The following is a 27,778-nucleotide window of genomic DNA, read 5'->3' as shown; positions in this document are numbered from 1 at the left end:
TTTTTTGATAGGTAAAATCAGTTTGATGACGTCTCCACCTGCAAGGTGAGTCCAAACCTCTGTCTTGATTTTGAGAGATAATGAAAGAATTTCGGCAGCTTTTTTTTTTTTTATCTTTTTTTTTTTTTATCTTGTTTTTCAAACATTCCATATAGCTATACATCCCACGCCATTGGCTCTTAGGAACCACAAAATGGAGGGCATCTGGCAGAGTAAATCAGTCAGATCAGAGGAAATTTAAAAGTTATTTATAGCAGGTTGACAATTAGTTTGCACATTAAAACAAGTATCTCTTTCTCACGATCCTGGGGCACAAGGAGGTGGACACCTTTGTGTTACAGAACACTGTGTGATTAAGGTTCCACAAAATATACTGGGCCCGATTCACAGAACTAACTTAAGACAAAATCCTAAACTTACTACTTTTGGTATTCACTGAAGTTAGGATTTTGTCTTAAGTTTGTCTTAAGACAGACTTAAGAGAGACTTAAGACAAAATCCTAACTTAAGTCTGTCTTAAGTCGGTCTTAAGTCTGTCTTAAGACAAACTTAAGACTAAATCCTAACTTCTGTGAATACCAAAAGTAGTAAGTTTAGGATTTTGTCTTAAGTGAGTTCTGTGAATCGGGCCCATGGTCCGTACAAAATGACTGGTGTGGTAGGACTGACTATGAAAGCCACATCACCAGGTCCAGCACTTGGCCATGCACCACCACAGTCCACAAGGAGAAATGCCTGCCTTGCCTCTGTTGCCTAGCGTTGTTGTGTAAAGGCTGTTCCAGTGCTCCCCGGGCTAATCCAGTACTCCCTGCTTGCCTAGCAAAGATGATTCCTGTCAAATGCCAGGATCTGTAAAAGAAACCACAAAACTTGGAATAGCTCATACACGTCTAGTGGGTTTATACAAAAATAGCCAACAAGCATTCATAATATGCACAGCAATTGCCTTTTCAATGGACAAGAGCTTTGCCCTCGGTTAGTTGGAGCATGTAATGCTAAAATCCATACACTTTGGGTCAACATTGATGCACCTTTTCTCATAGTAAGTGAAGAGAAAAAAGAACATGTGATGGAAATGAAACTTGTAGATGGACACTAATGAGCAGGTGCCAGCATCTTCTTGTTGGAAGAATGGGAGAAGACCGTGGCGAACTGATACAATTAACAGTCAAAAGGAAAGAGAGTAACCCTTATCTGGCTACAAGGGAACAGGGTTAAGAAACAAGTAAAAAGCAAAAAGTTCCCTTGGGTGTAGGACTCTGAATTATTCCCACACAATCATCAATTCTCACTTTAAAGGATACTTGGCTAGAAGCAGAAAACCCCCAAAAAGCACTTGCAATCTATAAATTAAAAACATAACCATAAAGGAGTACTTTATAGATTGTATGTGCTTTTTGGGGGTTTTCTGCTTCTAGCCAAGTATCCTTTAAAGTGAGAATTGATGATTGTGTGGGAATAATTCAGAGTCCTACACCCAAGGGAACTTTTCGCTTTTTACTTGAACTGATACAAGTAACACCAACAAGAGCTGGCTCTGCTATTTTCTGAAATCATTGATTCAATGTGCAACATTCAGAGGCGACACTTTGCTTTGCTAGAATGGTTCACCAAAACCCTACATTGTATTGCACAGGATGCCATGATAGAGATGCGTTTAAAATGTTGTAAGTTTCAATAATACCAGGGCTTAAGTGCTCTTCAAGCAGGTACAAAAAGGGAAATATAAATGTATTAATGAAATGTGACTGCACACGTTAAGGTACACATGAGCAACATAATTTTCATTGTACACATGTAAGCATTAAGGCACATTTGTAAGTGAATTCGTTTTCTCGGAAGTCGTGTCTAGTAAATTGTGAATTAATTGGTGACACATGTAGAGTCATATTTCACATACCACTTATTATTTCCTGCTTCTTTTCTTGACTTTTATTACTTAAAATTTGTCATTAGCTGCTTTAAGACTTTTTTCTTAGAGAAGCCCGTGGCTTTAGTTATAGCTGCCAACAGTAACCCTGAACTCCTGGTGGACACCAGCTCTTTACTTCTTAAAAACAGGCCTACTCATCTTTATTGCAGTTCATCTCTACTTCTCCTTCTACTTGGAGGATGTAGGGTGGAAGGCTTAATCATACTGTGGGCCTAGCAGACTTCTGAAGACATCTCACAGTTAACATCTCCTTTTGTGGGTCTGTTTGCATAGCCACATGGTGACCAAGGAGTCATCCCAGATTCAACATGCAGAAAAACTTGGAATAGAAGCACCATGCTAAACCTCCAACTGCAGTGGAGGAACCAGGGAAAATATATCTATTGGAATGCACCAAACTAAACTCCATGTCATTGCCTCAGACTTTATTTAGACCTGTAAGCTTGGCCCGTTGGCTATGTTCAATGCTGAATGAGGATTCCTTCTTCTATAGGTATTGTGGCTACAGGAAAGGCTAAGAGAGAAAGAGTTTCACTTACAAAGCCTGCTCTACTATTAACAGTTTAATAATCTCTTGTTCTCTTGCAGGATTGGGCTTGCCATTGCCCGCCGCCTGGCACAACAGGGTGCACACGTGGTTCTGAGCAGCCGGAAGCAGGACAATGTGGAAAAAGCGGTCCAACAGCTCAAGTCAGAGCACCTGTCCGTGTCAGGGACTGTCTGCAGTGTCACAAACAAAGACCACAGGAAGAACCTTGTGGAACTGGTGAGTGGATACGTAAAACCCTAAGTGGTTCCTTCTTGTTGAGAGAAGAGAAATTCAGAGTCCTGGGCCAAATCTTGGCATAGCTGATTTCTAAAAGCTTGTGGGCAGAATAACTCTGAAAGAAAGTTTTTAGTTTCTATAACTTTAATACATTTGAGAATTAAATCAACAAATTTTATAAGAAAAGATCTAGGGGCATATTATCAAGGAGGACTATAAGAGATTATCGCTGCTTTAGCGGCCGTTTTCGGCCGCTCAGCGGTCATAATTCTATCGCCCTATTAGCAAGCTGTCGCTAACAGCAGTTAGCGACAGCTTGTAGGCAAAAGCGAGCGGTTTGGGGCCCGCTTTGCATGTCAGCGATATTTATCGCTAATGACATGCAAAGTGGGCGTACCCAACCTGTAACATCGCTATCGCCTATTATCAACGCAGGCGTAGCGATGGAAATATTCGCGCTAAGCACGAATATCTCCAAAAGCTAACGCCTGCTCAGACCAGTTCTTAGCCATTATATCCAATGGGAGGTGGATATTAAGGTTAAGACCCTATTGGCGTTAATGCGTGAATATTGCTGTATGCTCAGCGATATTCAGGCATTTCGCCGCTATCACAGGATATTTTATCGCTTTATAGATAAATGTTGCTAATAGCACTTAATCTCTGTGATAATATTTAGCGATGCTTGGCGATAAAAAAAAACCTCGCTAAGCCCATTTAGCGATAAATATCGCTAGTTGTTGGTAATATGCCCACTAGTCTCTTTAGGGGTAAACAGAATTCTGAAACAGTTAGAAAGTATGTGTGTGTCTTACAATGTGTCCGTAAAAGGTGATCCTTCAGTTGCACAATGTGTCATATCAACCAAAAAACATCATTAGCAGAAAAGGAAGATTAGTAGCTTCTTGACGTTACCACCAGCAATGAGGACACTAAGCGGAAGAATGAATGCATTATAAGGCTTAATTAAACTGCCTCAAACTACACCCAATTTGGAGGCTGCACAGCTGACTTAAAAATGTTAAAGTAAATACTGGAACCTTTTTGAGGAAATGCCTGAACTTCTAAACTTCAAGTTTGTCAGGGAAGTGATGTAGAGTTTTTTTTCTCTTCCTTTTAACCTAAAGCGCTACTGATGACCCACAAGTGAAGTTAATCCCCTATGGATTTTGTTGCTCCACAACAGGACTTGGTAAACATGTAAATGAAACATCAAGTAACATTTCAAAATTAAATGTGCATGTGCATATTAGGCTTCACAATAAAGACTGACACGTATTAAATTAAAAAATCATGAATGTTTCTTGAAAAATTAAAGGCATTACAGAAAGAAAAATAAATGGCAATGTTTCAGCCAGTTAGTGATTTGTTAAAAAAAACATGAAACTCAGAATAAAATGCAATGTATGAAATAGCAGAATAGTGTATAATTCACCCCTAGAAAAAAAGGGCCTGATATTTATGTTGGCGAGAAGAGAACTTGGTTGTGGTGGTGACTGAGTTCCCTCCTCGTCAACATAGTGGTCTGCCCGCCAATTTAATTTTGGTCCAACCATTCGTTTGGTCATAGTGGAGGATAGTCCATGTCCTCTGTGGGCAAACTTCTCCAACCGCTTGTGGGAGAAAGGGCCATCAAAAAAATGGGTGAGAAATGTCTGCTCGCCCAATTTAGATGAACGGACATGTAGGCCTTTTTTTACTGTTTCTTACCGCCAGGCAAAACCTATCTGTAAGAAGCAGTAAAATAGAAATAATGTTCGTTCTGCTATGGGAGAAGACTCCCATGGCGAGGTGAGCATTATTTTTTGCTGCAGGACTGTATACTGTTGACGCAACCCCATAGCATAGAGTAAAATGCATTGCCTGGATCTGCCACGATGGCGGTTCCTTGCAATGCTTTTATAAATGCCTGCCTGCTTGATGGTCATTTACAAATTAGGAGGGCAGCCCCTTCAACTTATCAACAGAGTAATTTACTCCATGGTAGAATGGCGGGTCATCTACCCTAATTTAAATCAATGCCTATTTCATTAATCAGTGCTCAAACCAAAAGAGAGTTGCCTTTTGAAGATCAGTGGAAAGTGTGCCCAACACCCTCTTTGTAAATCTCATTTGGTGTGAATGGACAAAGGTATAGAAGTCCTATCTGATCATGTTAAAGAAAGAATGATACAGTTTAAAATCATATTTAGCAGCACTATCCCACAGATTCATATAATGTAGTTTCTCCCCTGTGCTCCTGTGACACACACAATAGTTAGAACAAATTGATATAAATCTAGGTTAAGTTCTCATGAGAAGTACATAGTGGTCCCAATAGGTGAGACCATAGGAAATCATGCACTGTGCTAACACAACATGAAAATGAAGCTTGAGGACAAAGCATCATATTATACATGAGAGAATGACATTGTTTCAAAACACTGTTTACAAAATTTAAACTCTACAATGAATGAAAGGTGCAAAAAGGACAAAGAGATGATATGTGTACAGGAAAGATGCCATGAGACATCACATATCATTTTGAAATCAGGACCTACAGTATCCAATGTTAAGATAAACACAACTTCTCAAATAAAATCTCGTATTCATTATATGTTAATCATACTGTCTTAAAACAAGTATGCATTTTCATTAGACCAGAGGCAAAATCGTTTTTTTTATCAGATGGGGTCAAAACTCAATATCTGCATTAATAAGCATTGGGCATGCTAATATGTTTTGCATTAATGTGCTGCATTGTTCTGTCTCACAGGTACAACTAATACTATCCACATAGAGACATTCCCTGCATTGACTCAGGCACACCTTTAGCCAAGTACTTACACAGACACACTGCTCATCATATAGTCACATAATAACTCTGCACTAAGATAGCAACAGGACACACCATGCACTCACAGAAGCTGCATTAACTCTATACTCTATACACATCTACACCCCCTTGTCCTGCAATCAAACTGGCAGACAGTTCACCCTGTATTCACACAGTGACTCCCCTAGCCCTGCATACATGCCACACCCACATTCTACACTCACAGTGCACAACATTCGTTGAAATCCTGCATTCAACTACAGTCTGCACTTATTCAGCTCAACCTGCACTCAAACATTTACATGGCTCTCCCTACATTCAGACAAACCCACAGCTCAAAGTAAACTCAAAGGTAAAACCCTCACCTTGTACTCAAAACATGTACTAAAAAGGCACATCCTGGTCCCAACTAAAGGTTTCCCTACGTGAAGTTTTACAGACAAATCCAATCTGCTCAAACTGAAGAAACATTCTTAATAGGTGTAAATGTTACCTGTACAATCTGTGCACAACATGCAGAATTAAAAAATGCACTTGATAGTGAGGAGGGAAGATTGGTCTCTTTGAGAACTTCCTCAACTAATCCAATTTAATTCAAATCATCTTTATTTGGGTACAAGAGTATCCACAAAAGTTCAAACACACAAAATAAAACACATAATATAAGTGTAATGAAACACATAAATATTTAAAACAATACATAAAAAAACTGTAAAAAACCAAACCATAACAGCCAAACATGAAACTCTTAAATCTGTTGGGCTTTATCCTGAGCACCATCCTCAGGTTTCTACAACATCACTGCAAATGCAAGTCTCTTGCCGCCACTCCACTTCAACAGATTGGAAAGAATGACAATGATGCTGACAGAGGCTTGGTCTGCATTGTCTCATAATAGGGTCCCACACATCACCCCAGCAAATTGTGTGACTACAAGGCTCCTGCTTGTTCTGCCATGAGGTTATATCTTTCAAAGCTGAACAAGAAAAGCAGACCGCCTCAAAACAGGCACCTTGTGCTGCCCTCAATCTCCAGATAGAGTGCATTTTGTATTGTAGCTGATTCTCATGCAATGATGGGATCCCAGGAAGCTGGACCTGGAGTGCTGTTGTACGTGTTTCATAAAAGTGCTCCGCATGCAGCATCTATCACTATTCTTGTCTTCAGGTAGGTAGAATCATTGTTTCTGTTGAAAGGCAGCAGAAGACTGGCTCATGAGCTACAGGGAAGCATCTCCAGTCCTGGTACCCTGATCCTCACTTCCTGCAGTCCACAAAGAACAATTATTGTGGCCCAGCTGCCTTGATAGCACTCAGAAAAGGGAACACAGCCATCTAGTGACACCAACAATAGAGATAGTTTCCGGGAGTGGGTGGGGAATGAAGCTTCCCCAAATAAGTATATTCGGGTGGCCAGTCTATCCTCCCCTCATCCTGCCTTCTGTTTGCTTCATCTGACCTGAGCACCAGCCACCATCTAAGGGTTAAAGTTTATTGTAGATTTCTCCCAAGTTAATAAGAAAGATCAACTGTCAAGTGACATGTTTATGACATTGTAAAGATGATTGTACACACACCTTTAAATTCTATATGAAAAATTTGCCCTCAGACAATATACAGTTGTTAATGCTTTTAACTAATGACTTAAAAGGACTGATGTGCAGGATCAGGGCAGTGAGAGTTCCAAAGGGCTGGGGCCCTTGTACAAATAAACACAAGTTTTGCAGGACAAAATCCAAAATCAAAAACATAAATGTTTATTAAAAACCTAAGAATCATTAAAGAAGGCAAAAAGAAGCTAGTTAGTCAGATTCAAATCGGCATCACAAGTAGATCAAAAATTTAATTTTGCAAGAGGTAAGACATATGGTCATCTTCCATAAGCAAGTAAATAATCAGAATGAAAATAGGAGAGTCTAAATATAAATTAGAAAGAGGACCAACATAAAGACTGCATCTAAGGAAAGATCCAAAAGGTCTAAGGATAAAAAAGAAGGCAGTTTAACATGGAGTCTGCCTGCAATATTGAGAGCAAAATGTCTTAGTATAAAGTAGGATACCAATCTGAAATAGAGCCTGGTCAGTTTGAAGGGCAGGAAAAGTTGTTCACACGTCCTAGAAATAACACACTTTATAGGTTTCTGAAAGTGGAAAACCACATACTTGATGTGGTAAGATTAAGTATCATAGGGCTATATTAACAATGTTGTTGTTGTTGTAGTACTTTATTCGATAGCAAAGTATCATAAAAGTAAATACATCATAAATTGAATTAAAAACTATTACATCATAAAAGGGATAAAAGTTGCTAAAAGTATTCAATATAAATTTTGTTTAAAAAGTGGGTTTTTCTAAAAATTCCAGGTTAGTAAAAAAGGAGAGGAACCCAAATGAGTACGTCACAGCAAAAAAAGGGTGCTAGGAGGTAAAGTGCTAATTCGAACAATTTAACAGGATTTAAACGACTACCCAGTACTCAATTGCACCAGCTTGGATCGTATTTGCCATGCACTTCCCAGAAATTTTGCAACCCCAGCAATTATCAACATCGAGGAAGTGTCCATTGTCAAAATGCGAAGAGCCACTGAACACTGCCGTGTCCCCAATTCTCTGCATACTGGGCGTAGCCATCTTCTCCTTGCCCCCTTGTATGCCCTACAGGCAAACAGGAAGTGCCCAAGTGTTTCAGTGGGATTAGGGCACCCCGGACATGCCATTTGGTGATGTTTGAAGTTTTTCCACCTGCTGGTAAAGATATTCAGGGGTAAGGTGCCATGCCGCATTTTGAGGAACAGAGATCTGTCTCTTGGTAAGGTGATAAAATCAAGGAATGGCTCCAGCTTCGGGATAGGCTTATGTAATAAAAATTGGTCAGTTAGAGCACCCCACTTTGGGTTTGACGAGTCCCTTTCTTGAATCCTCACCCAATACAACTTTTTAACAATGTCTTTCGGCGGGGGCTGCTGGGATAGCCATTCTTCTTTGAGTCCCATGTTAAACACCAAGTCCCTTAAATTTTTCAGCCACGGAATCACCCCAAAACCATTCAACTCAATAAGTTCGTCGAGGACTGCAGCATAGTGGCTGAGATCCGGCGTCCTTCTTAGGCGGACCCAATATAATAAAGGTCGGAGACCGACAATGTCTTCAATAGAGCGACGTCCTAAGTCATAGAGTAGCGGTTTAATAGGGGTGGAGACCGGGAGGCCCACAAGCTCTCTCATGAATTTATGCTCAGCTGTAGCTAAATCAGTAATTCTTTCAAACCCCCAAAGTTCGGAGCCATAGGTTGCAGCAGACAGCGCCTTGCCCTCATACACTGCTAGGACAGGGCTAATAGGTTTGCTGGATGTCAAACGGTGGTCTCTAGCAATTGCTCCTGTCACCCTTTTAAAGTTAAGCAGCATCTTGGCAATATGAGCATCCCAGTTCATCTTACGATTTATTCTGACCCCAAGGTAATCAAATGCATTAACCTCCTCCAATAAGGTACCATCCAATGCAATATGAATTTTCTTCAATTTTTTATTTCTAGACAAAACCATCAATTTGGTTTTGGTGGTATTGATTGTGAGGCCACGATCTTTACAAAAGCCACTAAACCTGTCTAGAAGTTTCTGAAGACCAGAGGGGGTTTTAGACATGAGGAGAGTGCCATCAGCAAAGAGGAGGGTAGGTCATTTTTCCCCAGCCAGGGTGGGGGCATCCGCTGGGTCCTCCCTCAAATGGTCTGCCACCCCATTTATAAAGAGGGAGAACAAAGTCGGAGCCATCACACACCCTTGGCGGACCTCCCTCTGCACAGGTTTTTTCGCTGTCAGCTGACCTTCGTTCCCCCATCTGATTCTCACGTATGTACCATCATGTAATCTTTTGATTAGTTCCAAGAGGTAACATGGGATGCCCATTTCGTGCAGTACCTGCCACAATTTGACCTGGGGGACCAAATCAAATGCGGTCTTGAGGTCAATGAAGGCCAGGTATAACGACCCTTTACCAATAGAAACAGTCTTCCAATAGGTCGCTATGAATCTAAATACTTGGTCCATTGTACCTATTTTTTGTCTAAAACCCGCTTGTAAATGTGTTAAAATGTCCCCCTCTTCAAGCCAAATCCCCATTCTGGAGATAAGGACCCTGCCAACCACCTTTTGAATGACGTCAATTAGGCTTATTGGTCTGTAGTTGGCAGGGTCCTCTTTTGCCCCCTTTTTAAAAATTGCAAACACCTCCGCTCCCTTCCATGAATCTGGGACTGGGTAGCCTTTTAACAATAAATTCATCAAATGAAGAATAAGGTTGGCCCATAGGAGGGGGTCATGAAGGATAAGATCGCCTGGGAGCCCATCTGGGCCTGCGGCCTTCCCACAGGTTATGCTTTTAATAGCTGACTGGACTTCCGAAAGTATAAAATAGTCAGCAGATTCAGGTAGCATAGGGACTATCTTGGGGTCTGGGGGGATGATCAGGGACTGCTCTGACCTTACCTCGCTGCAATAAAGATTTGAAAAGTGCGTAAACCATTGTTGTTCAGTTATGGTATTAGGGATGGGATCTGAGCCCCTTCTAGTTAGTTGGTTTATTAAGGCCCAAAAAGTAGTAGAATCTTTTAGGTAAGCCGCCTTTTTTAATTCCTGCCAATGGTCCTCCTCCCAAATCCGTTTGGCAGATTCTGTAGATTTTTTATATTCATGTCTGGCCAGCCTTACTGCTACAGGATCTTTTTTCTGTAAGGCTGAGGAAATCGCATTCCTTCGGGCTCTACATTCTTTAATGAACCATGGATTACCTTTTTTAGGTACACATTTTATCCCTCCCTTGGAACCTCTTATTTTAAAATGAGAACCTATATTTTCTATAAATTCATTATAGGATTTTCTAAGGTCTACACTGATTGCTGGATCATGCACTGAGTTGAGCTGGGAAAATTCTACCACCTTTGAAGCCACTTTAAGTCCTATGCCGGCTAATGTATCCTCTTGGCATGCTACTTTATTCCATTTGAGCTTCCGATTGCAGTTAGTAGGGATCCCTGCTTTTGAAGTTAAGGGAATATTTATGGTGTTCCCGCTAGTTTCGCATCTAATATCTGCACAGAGGGGATTATGATCACTATCAGGCATCTGCTTGACCTTCATGTCAATGACATATCCCCATGAATTTACATCTAGGATAATGTAGTCAATACGTGAAGGCCCATTCAATCTGTTAAAAGTCATTGCCCCGCTAGGGTCCGAAATGGTTCTCCCATTGAGTGCCCGTAAATTAAATTCCATAGTCAGAGCATTGATTTGCAGTGCCCTCACCGTCCACCTCTTGATGGGGGTTAGATTTAGAGGGGGTACAGAATATCTAATATCTTCCTCCTGGGACCCTAAAGATCTTCAACACTTAGGGGTTCATATGTACAATTTAGGTCCTCTCCCAAAATGATGTTAGAATGTGGGGGGATACCTGCCAAGGCCATTTCCAAACAGGAGATTGTAACCGAGTTTTGGTGAGGTGGGCCTCCTCTTGCATATACATTAAAAAGGTCAATTCTGCTACCATTCAATGGCCCTTTAAAGGATAAATGGAGGATGTCTTCTGAGTTAGCATTGTGGATTTTAATATTCAAGTTCAATGATACTTTAACCCAGATATGGAGTCCCCCCGAGGGTCGGCCCATACCTTGGGTTACTGCCGGTATGTAAAAGGTGGAGTAACCAGGGATATACAAAGGTTCCATTATATTAACAAGGATTCATAACATGAACCAATAATACAACAAGAGAGCACTCTAACTGATATATAAAACAACCCGAGTAGCATCTACTTTGCAGAGGAAATGTGGAAAAATCACATGTTTGCAGTGAGTGAAAACAATACACAGTGCAGCTAATAAATACTCCTAAATCATACTTAAATTTGTTACAAATACAGTTACTTTCAGCATAGATTCCTTAGCTTTCCTTCTTGAGGAGGACACATTATACATTTCAGCTCAGTAGACAAATAACACCACAATTTATTTTATTTTTTTATTTTCAGAAAAGGACCAACACTACTAAGGGTCTGATTATGAGTCTGGTGGTCTGAGGGCCACCAGACTTGTGGTGGTGCGGCCGTGGCGGTCCAGCCAGGGAGGATTATGTTTGAAGAGAGAGTGAGTCCTCTTTTACATCAGAGGAGAGTTCAAACTCTTCAAAGAAATCTTCTGATAGATCAGAGGACAATAATCAAAGAAGTGGTAGAGGAAAGAGGAATTACCGACAGAATCCCACACCAAGGGAACCGTTTAACCAGGGTGCAATCTAGGAACCTCAATGGGGTTGGCTTCCATACGTTTTCCCACAATACCCACCTCAGGCAGGTTTCTCCTGGCAACCATTAGGACACCCGCCTTAAAAAGAGGCAGAGGAAGGGGAAGATAGATAAACAAGGATTGCAGGGTGTCCTAATAGAACCTGGAACAAGAACAAATGGAATATACCCAATACCCTCAACCAGAGACCAGCAAGTAGAATCATACAGCATCATTAACATGAGTACAAAAATATTGACATAGATCGTCAACAAGGGTTTGGGTTTTGTCCCCACTCCCAAAGGGGATCCAGTGTAAGTACCTATACTTTTGTAGCTACTTGCTTCATGCTATGTTGAGAGGGGTACATCCTGTATCCACAAACTAAAAAGATTTTGAAAGTCCCAATTAGTTAGTATTATCTTGCCTATCTCTCTTTTTTTTTAAAAATTCTTTTTTTATTATTACCTTGTAAAGGGAAATAAAAGTCTGTTGGGCATCTCAAAGTTCAGCGTGAGCTACCAAGGAGATTTAGCTTAAACAACACACATACACACTTACTTCATCAAGCAAATGTGTCCTCTTTGAGCCTAGCCATTCCCTTACCAACAGCCATCTTGTCGGATGGCGAGTTGCATCGTAATTCCAATTGCTTAAAACGCATTCTTGAGAAATGTCAACATTACCTGCTAGAGTGCAGACGCGAGTTGAGTCCCAAGCTCCCCAGCTGCTTCCTGGTTACTCCCCTGGGGTTGACCTATTGCGGAGGGTGAGGGGAGGTGTCTATGCTGCTTCCGGCCATTAAAGCTGGTCGCAGCACAGGAGCGGGCCCTTTAGGACTGTGCCGCTACCTTGAGGGCCAGTAATTTTATTTTGCTACCTGTTTTCACCTGTTCTGAAATTGACTGCATGAATTTGAAACTGTTTTATGTATTTTTAACAAATACCAACAATTGCTTAAAACGTATTCTTGAGAAATAACAATGTTACCTCCTAGAATGCTGGCGCGAGCAGCGTCCCAGGCTCCCCATCTGCTTCCTGGTTACTCCCCCGGGGATGACCAATTGCGGAGGGTGAGGGGAGGAGTCTAGGTTGCTTCCGGCCATTAATGCTGGTCGCAAAGGGGGAGCGCAGCGGACGCGCACAGCAGTGCGAAAGTCAAGTCCGTCTGCTCCGGTCCGTGGGCGGCCAGGGCCTGGTGCCAGCAATTGTGCCAAATTTTATAATTATTCCTTGCAGGAACTTAGAAAGCTCCATTCAGTCAAATACCCACTTAACCCCGCCGTCGGCATTAGATTGACCCTAAATAAGAATAGGAGTCAACGGACCTCCTTTTCTGAAGTTGCACATCTCGCACACCACTAAGCACAGTCCCAAAGATAGGCCAGACAGAACTCGGAGCTATTTATTTTTTATTTAAATACCCGCTCCTTTGGCAAACACAAGCTTGATATATTTCTCCTTCTGGTGTCTGAGAAACCAGACATTCTCCTATTAATTGAAACCTGGATTTCACAAGATTCCACCCCTGATATCCTGACTGCATTACCCAATGACTATTATATCCTTCAAATGAACTGCCCACCTGGCTAAATAGGTGGAGTAGTGGCTGCCATCATTCGCCAGGACTTTAAATTCACTGCTCTTACCCCACTCTGCCTCCCTGCAGTAGACAATGTGGTAATTAAATTACCATCTGTCTCAGCCCCCTAATCTGTGTGCTACATTACAGGACCCCTCAGTACATACCCCTGTTTCCCCTCTCTTTGGGTAAACAAGGAACCAATCAGGCGACTAACTATACCAAAATCCTGCTGATAGGAGATTTTAACTACTGGTCCGATGAGCCTCGAGGTGGGCCCCACTCCGCCGAGCTTACTGATCTACTCAGTGATTTAAACTACTTTCAATTACGCTGATGAACTTCAACTAATGTTCACCATCGACAACTCCCCCCAATCAGCCCTTGAATTCCAGTCTCCCATGCTGCACAACCTTCCACTGGATGGACTGCAATCACTTAAAGCTGAACCCAGGTAAGACCAAATTGGTCCTCACAGGCGGCAGCCATAACCTCTGGGGCCAACAGCATGTTCCGGCTGCAGGGGGAACCCCAGGGCCCCCACACCTCCAGGTGAATCCCGGAATCGCTCCTGCCTGGAGGGAGCAGCTATTTATGTCTGCTTCCTCTGTGTATGAGCAATATCTATTTACCTGCCCCCAGGAGTGGGGGCAGGGGTACATAAATGGGCTCCCACCCAGTGGCAGCATGTTTAAATCTCCTGCTGGTGGGGAGCAGACTTGCCCTCCCTGCCCACACTCCTGCAGGCATGGAAGACATGATTGCTTCCGGCAGATGGGAGATTTAAAAATAGTCCTGCTGGATGTGGTCCTCGGGGCCTAATACGGCTCCTGGAGGGGGCCACCACATACCCCCCACTCCCTTCATTCATTTTATACTTTGGTCCAATGGGCTAGGATTACCCAGAGGCTTGGGGAGATGGGCATGCACTGCTCTCTCCAAAATAAATATTTTGCATCAACCTCTACCCGTTTTTTGATAGGCCTGGAGTCCTAATTGAATTTGCAGCAAAACTAAAACGAAACAAAAAAATATTTTTGGGCGCAAGGTGGGGTCCCCTATCACCCTAGGGTCCCGAGTCCTAAAATTGATTCTGCCATATTGTTAGTGTTGTGGTGGCATCCAATCAGATCTCTCCAAGAGATCTGCTGGCCCCACAGATCCTCTGCGGCTTGAAATATACAATGATTTTGAGCAATATTGCTAACAAAAATACTGAATGGATTCATACCAAATCACAAAAAGCACTCCTTCTGAACAAATATCTATAATTTTTCCAACTTTGGTGTAAATCCTAAGACACAAAAAAGCATTTCCTATGGTGATTGGGGTAGTTATAGATAGGATTCTGTTTCCATAGGAAATGCATTTTTTGTACCGATAATAACTGTGATGCTATTTGATGAATCTCCATGACACTTTCCAAAACAGTGCTCTTTTTGGCCTAGTTGCACAGGGAAAGTTTTGAGGTGTTACGGCAAGTGGGGGCTGTGAAAAAAGGTTGGTCCCAAAATGCATTTTTCCATATGAACTTTAGGCCAGCTACAGCCTAAACCGCTGAATGGATTTACACTAGCTTTGGCAGAAAGCTAGATCTAGGTCCAGGAAGAGGGCTTTTGTGAATCCGTTCAGACTTCCTGAACCATTATTTTTCTCTGGGGGCCCCATCCCCTCAGGGCCAGCTCATATACTCCGTCTTGGGGTGCCAACCCCTAGGACATAGTGGTTTCCCTGTCCACACTGGTGCGGGCAGGGACACCTGTGTTTGCTCTTGCTTACCTGGAGCAATTTCAAGTTCCCTGCCATGTGGGATCAAACAGCAAGTATGCTAGCTGTGGATGTGAACTTGAAGAATACTCCTGTCCTCTTGGAGAGGACTTTAGATCTGTTTCCCTGCCCACAGTGATGTGGGCAGGAAAACAGATCTAAATATTGCTCCTGCCCACGGGGGAGCAGCATTTGTAGCTGCTCCCTGCGGGTGGAAGCATGCCGATTTCCTCTGAATGTGGGGAGCTGGCTGGGACCACATGGGCCTTGAGGCTCCCACTGTGGCTCCCAACAAAAGTGTAAAAGGCACACAATTGATTGCAGAACAAATCAAAACATTCACCCTCAGTCAAGATATCGGGGTTAAATCCATCATTCTTTTGATCACCATGCCATCCCAGTTCAGACCTGGTCATATGCAAATCAGTCTTGACCCTGTGACTCATGGGAACAGTCCAGCCCGAACTGCCAAGCCAGGTCTTCCCTGGACCGGAAACAAGCATCCTAGGACCAGTTTCGGGGTTTCACCCCTCTTCAGCCAGGATAGCTTTATTCCAGTGGCACAGTGAACCCATGTCTCTGCGGGTTCTAAAGCACTCACCTTTTGTTGGCTGGACCCCGGGAGATGCTGTCCCCGGGGAAGAAATCAACCTGGGGAGAGGGGCCATGTGCAAATTTGTATTTGGGCTGGTGGGAAGAGCAAGTGGTCAGTACCGAATATCATGATATCTGGGAAAACCACATAATTCATTGGTGTTGTTTTATCGATGACCTCTTTATTTAATGGAAAGGCGCAGAAAGTGATGCCCGAGAATTTTTAAATCGAATAGAGGTCAACAACTTAAATCTGCACTTTACAAGTAATAAAAGCAAGGGCAGTCTGAACTTTTTGGACCTGACTGTGTCCATTAGGAATAAAAAACGGGAGACAAAGCTGTGTGGAAAGCCAACAGCAGGGAATACATTACGACATGCGTCTAGCTTTCAGCCAACAAATTTGATTAAAAGCATCCCGTATGGAGAAAGCTTAACAACGCAATGCAACTGCAGTCAGAGGAGTGAGGAAAAGAAAGCAAATGTAGCTCTGAAAGCCAGATTTAAAGCGGAGGGTACTCAGAAAACTTTGTTGAGGAAGCAGTGACCAAAGCAAACAGATTGATGTGATGAACGAAAGTTTAAAAAGTTTGCTTTGCTTCATGTGCCTATGCCAACTTGGGCTTAATTCCATGATACTTGCAATATGGTAATACCCACTAGGGTTGACAGGTTTGAAATGATTTTATTTAAATACTGTTTCAATGTATGGTGTGAAGAGTATTGTGAAAGACACACAAAACGGTCATCAATGGAGCATTGTTAACTGAATGTAATTGATTGAGGTGATCTCAATAATGCTCACTTGGGTTCAGTTCTGTTGGCGAGCACTGGCAGTTAAATTACCCATGGGGTCCAATGACAGGCATCGACCATTGAATTAAGGCACAATTAACAGAACATTTTTGCAAACTTGTTAACATGTATCAATGCGCTAATAGTATGATAGCAAACTGTTTTTATTTATTTAGCATTTGTAAATTGTAGTTGAATTTATTATAATACATACTAATCAATTAATAATATAGAGTAACAAAAGGATTGCACACAAATGGAATCGCCAGGCTGTCTTAATTTGTTTTCAATATTTGTGTTTTCACGTGACAATGGAAACTGTTAAAAGACTATCTTGATCAGCATTTCGATATCGGTGAGAAAGGCTGGGTGCAGGCGTAATGCGTATGAACGTGGCCTGACATTAAACATCTTTTGAAAAAATCCCACATGGAGCGTTCTCATCCTTTGTTGGCAAAGGAGACCGCGGATATGTTGGCGGGCTTTTCTTGTTGAGTCCGAGAAGGTGACGCGCCCTTTGTCCAGGCGAGTGGCAGCAACCAACAAGAGTGCAGGAGAAGGAATATATATATATCACGTCATTGTGAACACCACAGAAATATAAGGAAGGGGGTTGGAGTAACGTTGTTTAGCTGCGGCATCTGAGGAAGCCTTACAAAAGTTGAAATGCATCATTCCATACAAAGCTGTTAATAAAAGGAACTCCCGTAAAGCTCTCTGCTGTGTCCTCTGATTCTCTTAAGGAGGGGGCAAATTTCTATATATATGTATATGTATGTGTGTATGTATATAAAAATATATATATATATATATATATTCACTGAAAAAACCATAGGTTTCACACCAGTTATAGTTAGGAATTTGCATTTAAAAAACCTAATAAATTCACTGAAAAAACCATAGGTTTCACACCAGTTATAGTTAGCTAGAAATTTTACTGACATAAAACCAATGAAATTCCCACGATATAGTTAGTTGGACTCACTATAACTTGCGAGTGCAATGCACTGCTGATGACGTCACATATTACATCACTCATGACATGGTCAGTGACAACACTCATGACATCACATATCTACATATATAGACATTTGTAGAACCTCCACGAAGATAACTTTCAGTGAGTAGATGGTAAGGTGATGAGAGCAATAGTGAAGGAAGCGAGTATTTATCTCCACAAGTTGATAAAATATCCGGAGGCGAGCAATAATGATGTCTAATTGTTAGCACGAATATTTTGTATCCACCTAAAGATAAAGTAGAAAGGATGTCCCAGGAGCGGAAGATACTATGGAGGATGATCTGGTCATAGCATTGCCCGTAAGGTTTGATGAAAATAGTGACGCTCCTGGTAGAGAAGGACTGGTAGCAGTACTCGACCGCCAAAAGACCGCACACCGGTATGCTAGAATGCGACCGCCAGTAGGTAATATATATATATATATATATATATATATATATATATATATATATATATATGTATATATATATATACACATATACATATATATATATAACGTCACATGATGTTAGCATGGATAAACCTGGTGTTATGGTGTTATTCAGTAACAGACAGCTGTACACAAAGGTCTCCCGCCACTTTGTGGAACTGGGATGTGGAAGAGTGGGTGGAGGAAGTCATTTTCTTAAGCAAAAAGCTGTGTGGTCTGCAGCAGACACCAGACACAGCACTGAGTTGAGACACAGATGTTTCTGGAGCTGTCTTAAAAACATGAGCAACTGCTTCTAAAAGTTCCCAAAACACAGAATGACTGTGACATCTTATAACATTGATGTCCAAAAACAGTTACACTGGTTGAGCAGCTTCAACTTATTTATACTTAATTTGCATGTCACAGGGTGCACCCAATCTTAACTCCTTAGAGGGCTGTTAATAATAAAAATAGTATATCGTGTAAAGCAAAAAAAAACACATTGGTCCACAAGACCATGGCACTGAATGGGGCTACTTTACCCCTGGGTGTGATGTGCTTTGGCATAGTGATATTACTCACAGCGAAGGGAACCAATGGCTCTGTTGGGCAGTGGAAAGGTAAAGAGCTAGCAAGGGAAAAGAAAAAGAAAGGAAAAGAAAAGAAGGAATCAGGTGTATATAGTCTATTCAAAGTGCACATTACATCCACCTCTCCTGCTTTATAATCAGAATTTCTTCACATATGGACTATTTACTCTACAGTGAAGATTGACATTACACTTTATACAAAGGAGGGAAGTAGTAGAATTGGAATGGTCCAGTGTACGTTCTCCCATATGATTATTAACAATAAGCAAAGGGTACACTGTTCCAGAATAATGAATCCTCACTACCGATTTAGAGAGGAGAAGAAGAGGTCACCTAAAGCGATTGCTTCTTAGGAAGAAGTGTCCTAAGCCACTCTTAGGTAGCAAGCTTAATCATTGGGCTGCTCCTCATCGGGCTGGCGCTGTAACGCCAGACGGGCCCCTCCAGAGGGCTCTTTGCCAGAGATCTTTTGTAGGAAAATGTCGTAAGCGGTTCAAAAGTGTCAAGTATTCCCTGGTTTGTGATTGGTGAAGGACTGGAAAGAATGTGAGCTAAAATTGGCTATGGATTAGTGGTGGGCGGTTAACTCCGCTCCGCGGGTGGAGTTCGCGGGGTTTTGCTACTCCGTGCTACACTTGGAGCGGGGAGCTTGGCAAAAACTCTGTCAACTGCCACCTGGCGGAGTTTGCTGGTGCTCACCCCTATAAACATGGGTGCGTGGAAAAGCACATATGTGCAGTTTCCTATATGCTCTATAGACTATCGAAGGCAGACCACATTTTGGTCACTTCTTTGTCACCAAACTGTTATGTCCACCTAATTCCCTTCTCCATGCCATGTTTGCTGTGCCCAAAAGAACCCCGTTCTTCCCCGGGGGAAGCACACGGAAGAGCCCGGCCATGCCGTGGTGTGGAGAGCAGGCACCATGAGTCTTTCATGTGCCCTGTGGCCAAGCTCCTGAGGATGCAGGACAACAACCAGCTGGAGCTGATGTGCATCTATTGGGAGGTGCAGCCAGGCAGTCGGGAGTGGAGCAGCCTGCGGTGTGAGCGGAGCAGCTCTGGGCCCTTCAGACATGGAAAAACAAACAACCAGCACAATAAGCCAAGGTGAGCATGTACAAGGCAGTGCAGAGCTCATGTGATTGCAGCAGGGAAGGCTGTAACAGACAAGGTGAGCACATCAGGAGCAGTGGAGAGCCCATGTGATCACAGAAGGGAGGGCAGTAACAGCCAAGGTGAGCTCACTTTACAAAAATCACAAATTCAAGTTGGTTAAGAGATGCATCTGTGAACTTGCGTGAAGAGAAAATATTGTTTTACAACAAAGCATATTGGAGCTTTTTCCTTTCATTAGGTGAGTGGCTTTGCATAGGCTGTTACCGGAAGATATGTTAATTGCATTAAATTTCGGAGCAAGGTAAAGAGTGCTGCAGTTGCTATGTTCCTCATTCGGGATCTCTTCAGCCAAGCCAGGTGTATCCACTAAATGGATGGGCCACAAAGCCGACGATAAAAGAAATACAACCCAAAAAAGTATGTCATCTTTATATTTACATAACATATTTTCATGCGCTCACCCTTAATAGGTATTTTGCTTGATAGAAATTCAAAAGCATAGCCAGCATTGAAAGGGGTGAAAGGGACTTCAAAATTTTGGCAGCCTTCTTCGTTGCCGAATCCCAGTGTTTCTGGTGCCTGCAGCCCACAGGTGATTTCATAGCATTAAAAAAAAGTATGATGTAGAGGCCTTAAAGAAATTACCAAGAGGTGATGTGTCCCTAAAATACATGCACTGCGCAGGACACTGACAATACACAAATTGCTTCTCATAGGTCAGTCCTTGCACATTTCTTGATGGTGTCATTGTTGGCCCTGTTTTTTGCCCACGCAAGGAACTGTACATGCACTAATTTAAAGTGGCTGACGCGATCCTGAGTGCCCACAAATGAAGGGGTTAATCAATAAGTAAGAAGTTATTTCCCTTGTTAAGGTGAAGCAAAACATGACAGTCCTTTTAATTAGGGGTGGCCAAGCAATACTCCCCCTGCCCTTGGAACTCCATGGAATTTGACTGAGTTTTTCGGTAACTTCGTGGAATTCCGCGGAGTGAAACTCTGCGAGCTCCGCTCATGCCTACTAGACACAGATGCTGTCATTTTACTCTGAATGGTGGGACCTATGTCAATCTTTATAAGAATCATCTATACCTCTCCATAGCATGGTGCCACTTTTACATATTTATGAGATAAAGTAGGTACACAGGGTCTCTTTTTTGTATGTATACTCATACAGGCCCTCTTACATAATTAGTATTATAGGACTGTTGCTCCCATGAAATTCCATGGCGCCCATGCCTGAATCTAGGAGGGTAAGAACCCTGCTCTGAATGGTTGGTCACAGTGGATATGCATGATCTGACACACCTCATGCCATCTCTGTGTTGTGTAGGCATGAATTTAGCATGTTAAGCTCACAACCTGTTTGTTCCACCAATGTGTGTGTGTGGACATGTTCTGTGAATTCACATTAGGAAGTCCACATTATCAATGTATTATGATGTGTTTATTTTTTTCAGATCACCTAACTTGGTAAAATCAGTACACATCAATGTAAGTGTGATAGGTTACAAATATACACTTCAATGAGACCACTATTACTCTCTTAGTGAGAACTGGGCTTTTTTAGTTTAGATCCGGAAGAAATGCAATTTGATCCTTTTGGACTTCTTAGGGCATGAACCATGTCGACCAAGATTTTCTGTTGTGTAGATGATCCCACATTCGGATCTTCATACCTATTTGCCTGAAGTTCAGGAATTCGATGCACTTGGGGAACATTAGGCCATTAATCCTGAAAGACTCCTACCTCCTGCTTTTAACCTTGACATAGGTCCCACTGATCAGAGTGAAATTACAGCATCAGTACCAATAGTCAATTTTAGCTCCCATTCATTCCATTCCTTAAATGGTCACAAACCAGTGAACACTTGATACTCTTACAGCATTTTTCTACAAAAGATACCTGGCAAAGAGCCCTCTTGCGGGGCCCGTCGTGTATTGCAGTGCCTGCCCGACGATGACGCATGCCACCTAAGTGTGGGTGAGGGCACTTGCTCCTAAGAAGCAACAGATTTGCGTGGTCTCTTCTTCGCCTCCCGAAATCTGTTGTGAGGAGATGTTAGTCTGGAGCAGTGTATCGTTTGTACAGGTTTTTGACTATAGATTGTTGATGTATCTCTGGAAATTGTTGTGTACCCCTTTATTCTCATGCACTTTGAATAGATTGCTTTATACAACCCAATCATTATATATACCAATTTCCTTCTTTTACTGTTTTTCTTTGACTATTTGTTATAATAACACTATTTTTAATTTTGTTTTTTGTCACTAATCATTCAGTGCCCGATTCATAGAACTAACTTAAGACAAAATCCTAAACTTACTACTTTTGGTATTCACAGAAGTTAGGATTTTGTCTTAAGTTTGTTTTAAGACAGACTTAAGACAGACTTAAGACAAAATCCTAACTTAAGTCTGTCTTAAGTCTGTCTTAAGTCTGTCTTAAGACTGTCTTAAGACAAACTTAAGGCAAAATCCTAACTTCTGTGAATACCAAAAGTAGTAAGTTTAGGATTTTGTCTTACGTTAGTTCTGTGAATTAGGCCCTTAGTGACCATAACATTCTTTTGCATTTGCAGTTCTTTGAAAGATTCCCTTGTTAGCTCTTTACCTTTCTATAACTTACACCCAAGCTCACAAGGGGTTATTTGGTTGCCCATTTTTGTGTATTTGGTTGGCAGTATCAAAACGTGAATTACACAAAAGCACACAGATTGAAAACTTCTTGAAATCAATATAATATAAAGTTTCTTTGCTAAAATCATACGTTTTTGGCTAAGGTCAGACCTAAAAATGTATTACTGGTATTATATGTGTGGACAAATATCTTGAGCACATTCTAGATTAAATGTGTCCATTGTAAGTCCTGAGTTTCATCCTAACCATTAGCAATGGAAATGAGTTCAATTGAGAACTGAGTTTCGAAATGTATGTTATGTGGATATTATGAACAATTGGGATGGTTCTTGTCCCCCTGGTCTTATGTTGTGTCTATGAAACATTTTCTGTAGTATAGGCCTAAATATGCAAAAATAATACATAATGAAATGTGACTGCTTTATTCTCCTCTAAATTTCTGAATCTGTTTTTGGATAAGGCTTTAGAAAAACATGGCAGAATTGACTATCTATTCTCGAACGCAGCCACGGAACTCGAACTAAAGAACATTTTTGACACCACGGAAGAAGAGTGGAATGAGGTAAAACACATAGCTTTAAAAGGATTCTAATTTTGAGCATTTCAGTTGTGTTCAAGCTTTCTGTGCTAGTAATTTGTACGATTCTGAGCAGAATTAATGAGGTGTGTGATAACAAGTTGCATCAAAGGCCATTATCTCAATTCAAATACATCACTTACAGTTGAATACATTAGAAGATTAGATAACATTGCTTTTATTGATGAAGTGATGAGGTGGAAAGTGGTGATCAGGTTTGTGGTTATTGATGTAATAGAAATAACCAACAATTAAACCATTCCCTACTATGGTAATCTAACTAAAACTTCAAAGGAATCTCCTGTTGTGCACTGGAGACACTAGGCTGGCCACTTCTTGAAGATACTAATTTCGCCTCAAGTGGTTCTAGTGTTCAAAGGGGCCTTTGATATGCCAGCTATGGAGTACCACAATTGCCTCCATCTAACAAGGAATTGTGAAAGTGAATTGTATTACTTGGAGGATCTACAATTTACTTCATACACAGTAAAATGCAAAAATAGAGCTACGGTAAAACTGTCCTAAAGACCTGAATGTAAGCTCACAAAATGTATATAATGAACCAACACTGGTCCTTGTACTATTTAATAATCGAAAGTTACAATCTAAACACATTTTAGATGGAAAGAACACAATGTGAAAAACACTACAGATTGCACTATTTATCCAAAAAAGAATGCAACTTCTCTTTAGGTTTCCAGATAAATTACTAGATATTATCATCACTACACATCTGGCTACATTCAATTTGACAGAACCCCATCTGCCAAAAGTAACATATATGTGCAGACAACAGTCTGTCATGCTTAGCCTATACAAGTACATGGATGCTTCCACATCTCTTGCATAACCTACCAGACTCCCATACCCACTACAAGCATCAGACGTTAGACTAAAAGAAGGCAGAGAGCAAAAAAGAGAGTATAAAAAACAGGGGCCTCATTTATGAGGCCTTGCGTCAGTTTTGCGCTTCTGATGCGTCACTTTTTGTGACGCATCGACGGCGTAAAACATGCCTCCTGTTGCGCACTATTTACAAAGTGATGCATCTAAGCAGATGAGTCACTTTCTTAACCCCGAGGCTACATTATACCTGCGTCAGGTATAATGTATGCAGGGGGGGGCGTTCCCCCGCAAAAAGCCTCGTAGTAGTGACGCAGATTTCACTGCGTCACTTCTAGGACACCGTTTCGTCAAATTCTTGCGCCTGCCTCACAGCAGGTGTTAGACTGATGCAGGCCCTTTCACATGGGGCTTGCCCCATGTGAAAGGACGCATTGCTGGAGTAGCGTCACTTTTGTGACACACTCCAGCAATGCATCACTTTTGCACTTACAGATACGTCAGAAATACGGACGTATCTGTAACTCCTCACGACATGATGCGTCATACAGTAAATATGACACATCAGGTATGTCGCAAGTGGTGCGCACTGAGAAGCGACGCATCGCTGCTTTCACGCAGCGATGCGTCATTTCTCGTAAATGAGGCCCAGGTTTTTTTCACAGGTGGAACCACAAATTCCTACAAAGAGCTTTTCAGAATAGGGAAGGCTTTTCGTTCACCCAGATGTCATCACTCAGACAAGTGCCTCCGTGCCTTAATGCCAATCTTGTGGAAAGAGCACAGTATAAAACTGTTAAATTAATAAATGAATTGCCAACCCACTTCTGAGAAACACCAGGTAATCAGCAGAGCATATCACTTCTTCCCCTCTCAACAACTCAAATACAGAACCAACCAAGGACATAAAGGCCAACTGATTGCCTCTGGAACCAGTAGGAATGTGAAGTTCTTTAGAGTCCCCAGCATTGCACAACAGCACTCCTGGGAAATGTTGTCATGAGCTTACCTTCAACGTCTACCAGTTGCAACAGCGTCCCGCCTGGCATGAATTCCTGGCCTATTCTCAGGCTGGTGGAATGTGTGGTTCTTAGAGTGCAAGTCAGGCCAGAAGAAGGCTGGTATGTCACTACTCTCAGATCTACAGAATACAATACCCAGCTTTCTTCCATGGGCTTGATACAATGGATCCAGATCACGCTTCGGATCAGGCAGTGAAGAATGATCCAGCTCAAGCCTTGATCCAGAGAGTTCAACAACAGCACCAGGAACTTCAACACCTGTGCAATGAGAACTTAGTCACACATTAATCTCTTGCTGCTAGCATTTCTGAAGTTCCCAATGTTTTCTCACCCACTACATGTTTTTACAGAGACACAAACAAGTTGAAAGTTCCTGATGGTCTTTTTGCCTTCTGTTCTGCACAATTTTCTCAATATTGGAGGCTACAGTAGAATACCTCATAAGCGCCTTGTCTGGCCCTTTAGCAGTCACAGATGTCATTTGCCTTTAATAACTGCTCTACTTTGCTAGCAAAGCAATCACCATTTTTCAGCAGCTAGTGGATGAGACACGGGGTGGGCAGAACACTTGGAGTTGTACTCCGCTGAATTCCGTGGAGATGCAAAACCCCTCAGCGGAATTCCACAGAGCTATGCCCAACCCTAGAAAATACCCAAGTGAGCTGTTGTTGCACTTCAAATAGCATACGTTTGCATAATTGATCCCTTCATTATCCGGCCACTTACTTATTGGCAAACATCCACTGCGAAAAACAAAATGAACGGCATATGTTGTGTGTTAAAACAGGAACACAGTGGCGGTCTGAAAGCGATTATTATGTATTCTTTCGATCTAAATTTCATATGGTGAATAGTCCGTTGAAGGAAGAAAAGGACCATATTATTAAGAAAGGGCGATACATTATCGCCGCTTTTATCTGCAGGAAACTGCAGCTAAAGCAACGATAATGGGCTTGATAATATGCCCTTTTGAATTCCCATAGAAGCCCAGGTTAACACCAGAACCTGGTGTTACTATCAACAACGAAAGAGTGTGCATCATAAAGTAGTTCAAGAGCATAGGACAGTATGCAAATCCAATAGATTTGTAAGAAAAGCCCTCACTCAACAACCTGGTGGGTGACCTGCTTCATCATAGGGCCCCACCGGGTTAAGCCGAATGCTTACCCTGTGTGCTGCGACGCCAGATTTACTGCGGAGCTGGAATTTGTGAGGATCAGTGAAAGTGTGGTGATCGTTAAAAATTACCAGATTGTGTCTCAAAAAAGATTTTTATTCGGTGGCCAATCTGGCATATTAAAAAGTATGTGTAGGGAAAATTTACCAAAAATATTGTTTGGCTATTTCCACTTAGAGTGGAGTCAACATGTTTCTGCCCTTCTTGTCTAATTTACTGGGCATTCTTCAGGACCATGGGAGAGTGTACCTCAGCAGTATGGGCACGCTAAGGCCCACCCTAACCAGAGCACGTGAAAGTTAAAAAGCTGTGAAAAACATGTAAACAAACCCAAAGGGGTCTGTGGGGTGACCTCTAAATTAGAGGTGCTCTTTGAATCTGTAAATGAAAATTGACAAACAGACATGTAAAACACAAAACACACAGTTAGTGCATTGGCTTTAGTAATGAATTCATACATAACCATGCTCAGTTAAGTGCTCTGGCTCTGAACCTCAGAAAGAGGCTGGCCAGAGGATTACTGTAATCGTATTTTACAGTGGTTGCAAATCTAGCTTAGGAAGTAGCAGGTTGGTGAGTGAGGGCTTTACTTACAAATCTATTGGATTTGCATACTGTGTCCTATGCAGCTTCTATGGGAATTCACAAGGGCATATTATCAAGCCCATTATTGCCGTTTTAGCAGCAGTTTCCTGCCGATAAAAGCGGCGATAATGTATCGCCCTTTCTTGATAATATGGCCCATAGTACCTTAAAAGTTAAAATGAATCTCTAGAGTCCTGTGAAACAAATAACATGACTTGTTCATCAGAGTGAAAAGTACATGAAGGTTTGTGGAAACTGTAGCAGAACACAGCCAGACTCTTATTCGGAATCGAACATCTATCCAACAACTACTACTCTGGTGACAGGAGCAGTCTCCCACAATCAAAGCACACAAGGAAAGATTGGAGCATTAGTTAGTACTTGCTGCCAAAATATAGTGCCAATCTGCGATAGGAACACTTCACAGCTGTTGCCCTTATGAATTTTAGATATACATTTTCAATTCATAAACAATATAAAGACCATGGTTGTACATGGATTTTATTCCAGCTGCAGCATGAGGACGTTTCCCAGTGCAGTGTGGGCATAAAGCAAAGCCTGTGTGGCATGAGGTGCAGGGGCGATGCGTCCTGGCCTTCCCTGAAATCCCCCTAAGGTCAATGCTGTCTTGGAAATTAGGAAGGTGCTACAAAAATTACCTTGCTCCATCTCTTACCTTGAAAGAAGATGTCACAGTAATGAGTGATCTGGGTCCTGGTGCCAAGAGGGTCTGACATGACTATGACCCACAATGCTCTAACAAAAGCATGAGCAGTCAGTGGAGAGGTGAAAACATTGCGGCAGAAGCACCAATCACTCTGTCTTCATGAGAATGAAGAAGACTAATGTGAGAGTCAACCTGTATCACACCCACAACGGGGGGAAGTGTGTGGGCACTGGTAAACTCTGCTACGAGGTGATGGGCACAGTTTTTGCTGAACTCCTTGATCCAAGCTGAACGTGGAACGGCAAACTCAGCGAACTCCGTCAGTGGAGCAGAGTTTACCACAGGACTCTAAGAGAAAGATTAAATCTTCTTCTGGCACCCTTCAACTCCAACCTCCTACTTATCAGATTGGGGCCGGGGTTCAGCTCTTTTCTACACTTCCGTCGGCTCACCTTTCCCTAAACAAGTTGAAGCGCCTATTGTATGGGCCTTTCAGGATTGCCCAAACCATAAATCATGTTTTTTCAAGGTTCAGTTACAACTAACTTGGAAAGTCCACCCTGTGTTTCACACCTCTCACTTGAAACCTTATT

At 41.9% G+C, this 27,778-nt stretch overlaps 1 protein-coding gene across 1 annotated transcript in view; it reads left to right on the top strand.

The window, feature by feature from the left end:
- Positions 1–27,778, top strand: part of LOC147684073 (dehydrogenase/reductase SDR family member 4-like) — a 155,743-nt gene that overhangs the window by 63,371 nt on the left and 64,594 nt on the right. The window contains exons 3-4 of the mRNA XM_086944943.1: positions 2,522–2,699; positions 22,775–22,876. Of these exons, the coding sequence (XP_086801069.1) occupies positions 2,522–2,699; positions 22,775–22,876 (280 nt within the window). The remainder of the gene's footprint in view (positions 1–2,521; positions 2,700–22,774; positions 22,877–27,778) is intronic.

This window comes from Lissotriton vulgaris, chromosome 11, assembly GCF_964263255.1.
Source record: "Lissotriton vulgaris chromosome 11, aLisVul1.2, whole genome shotgun sequence".
In the NCBI taxonomy this organism is placed as follows: domain Eukaryota; kingdom Metazoa; phylum Chordata; class Amphibia; order Caudata; family Salamandridae; genus Lissotriton; species Lissotriton vulgaris.
Note: the sequence above shows the minus strand (reverse complement) of the source record. Positions and strands in the feature narration are given on the sequence as shown.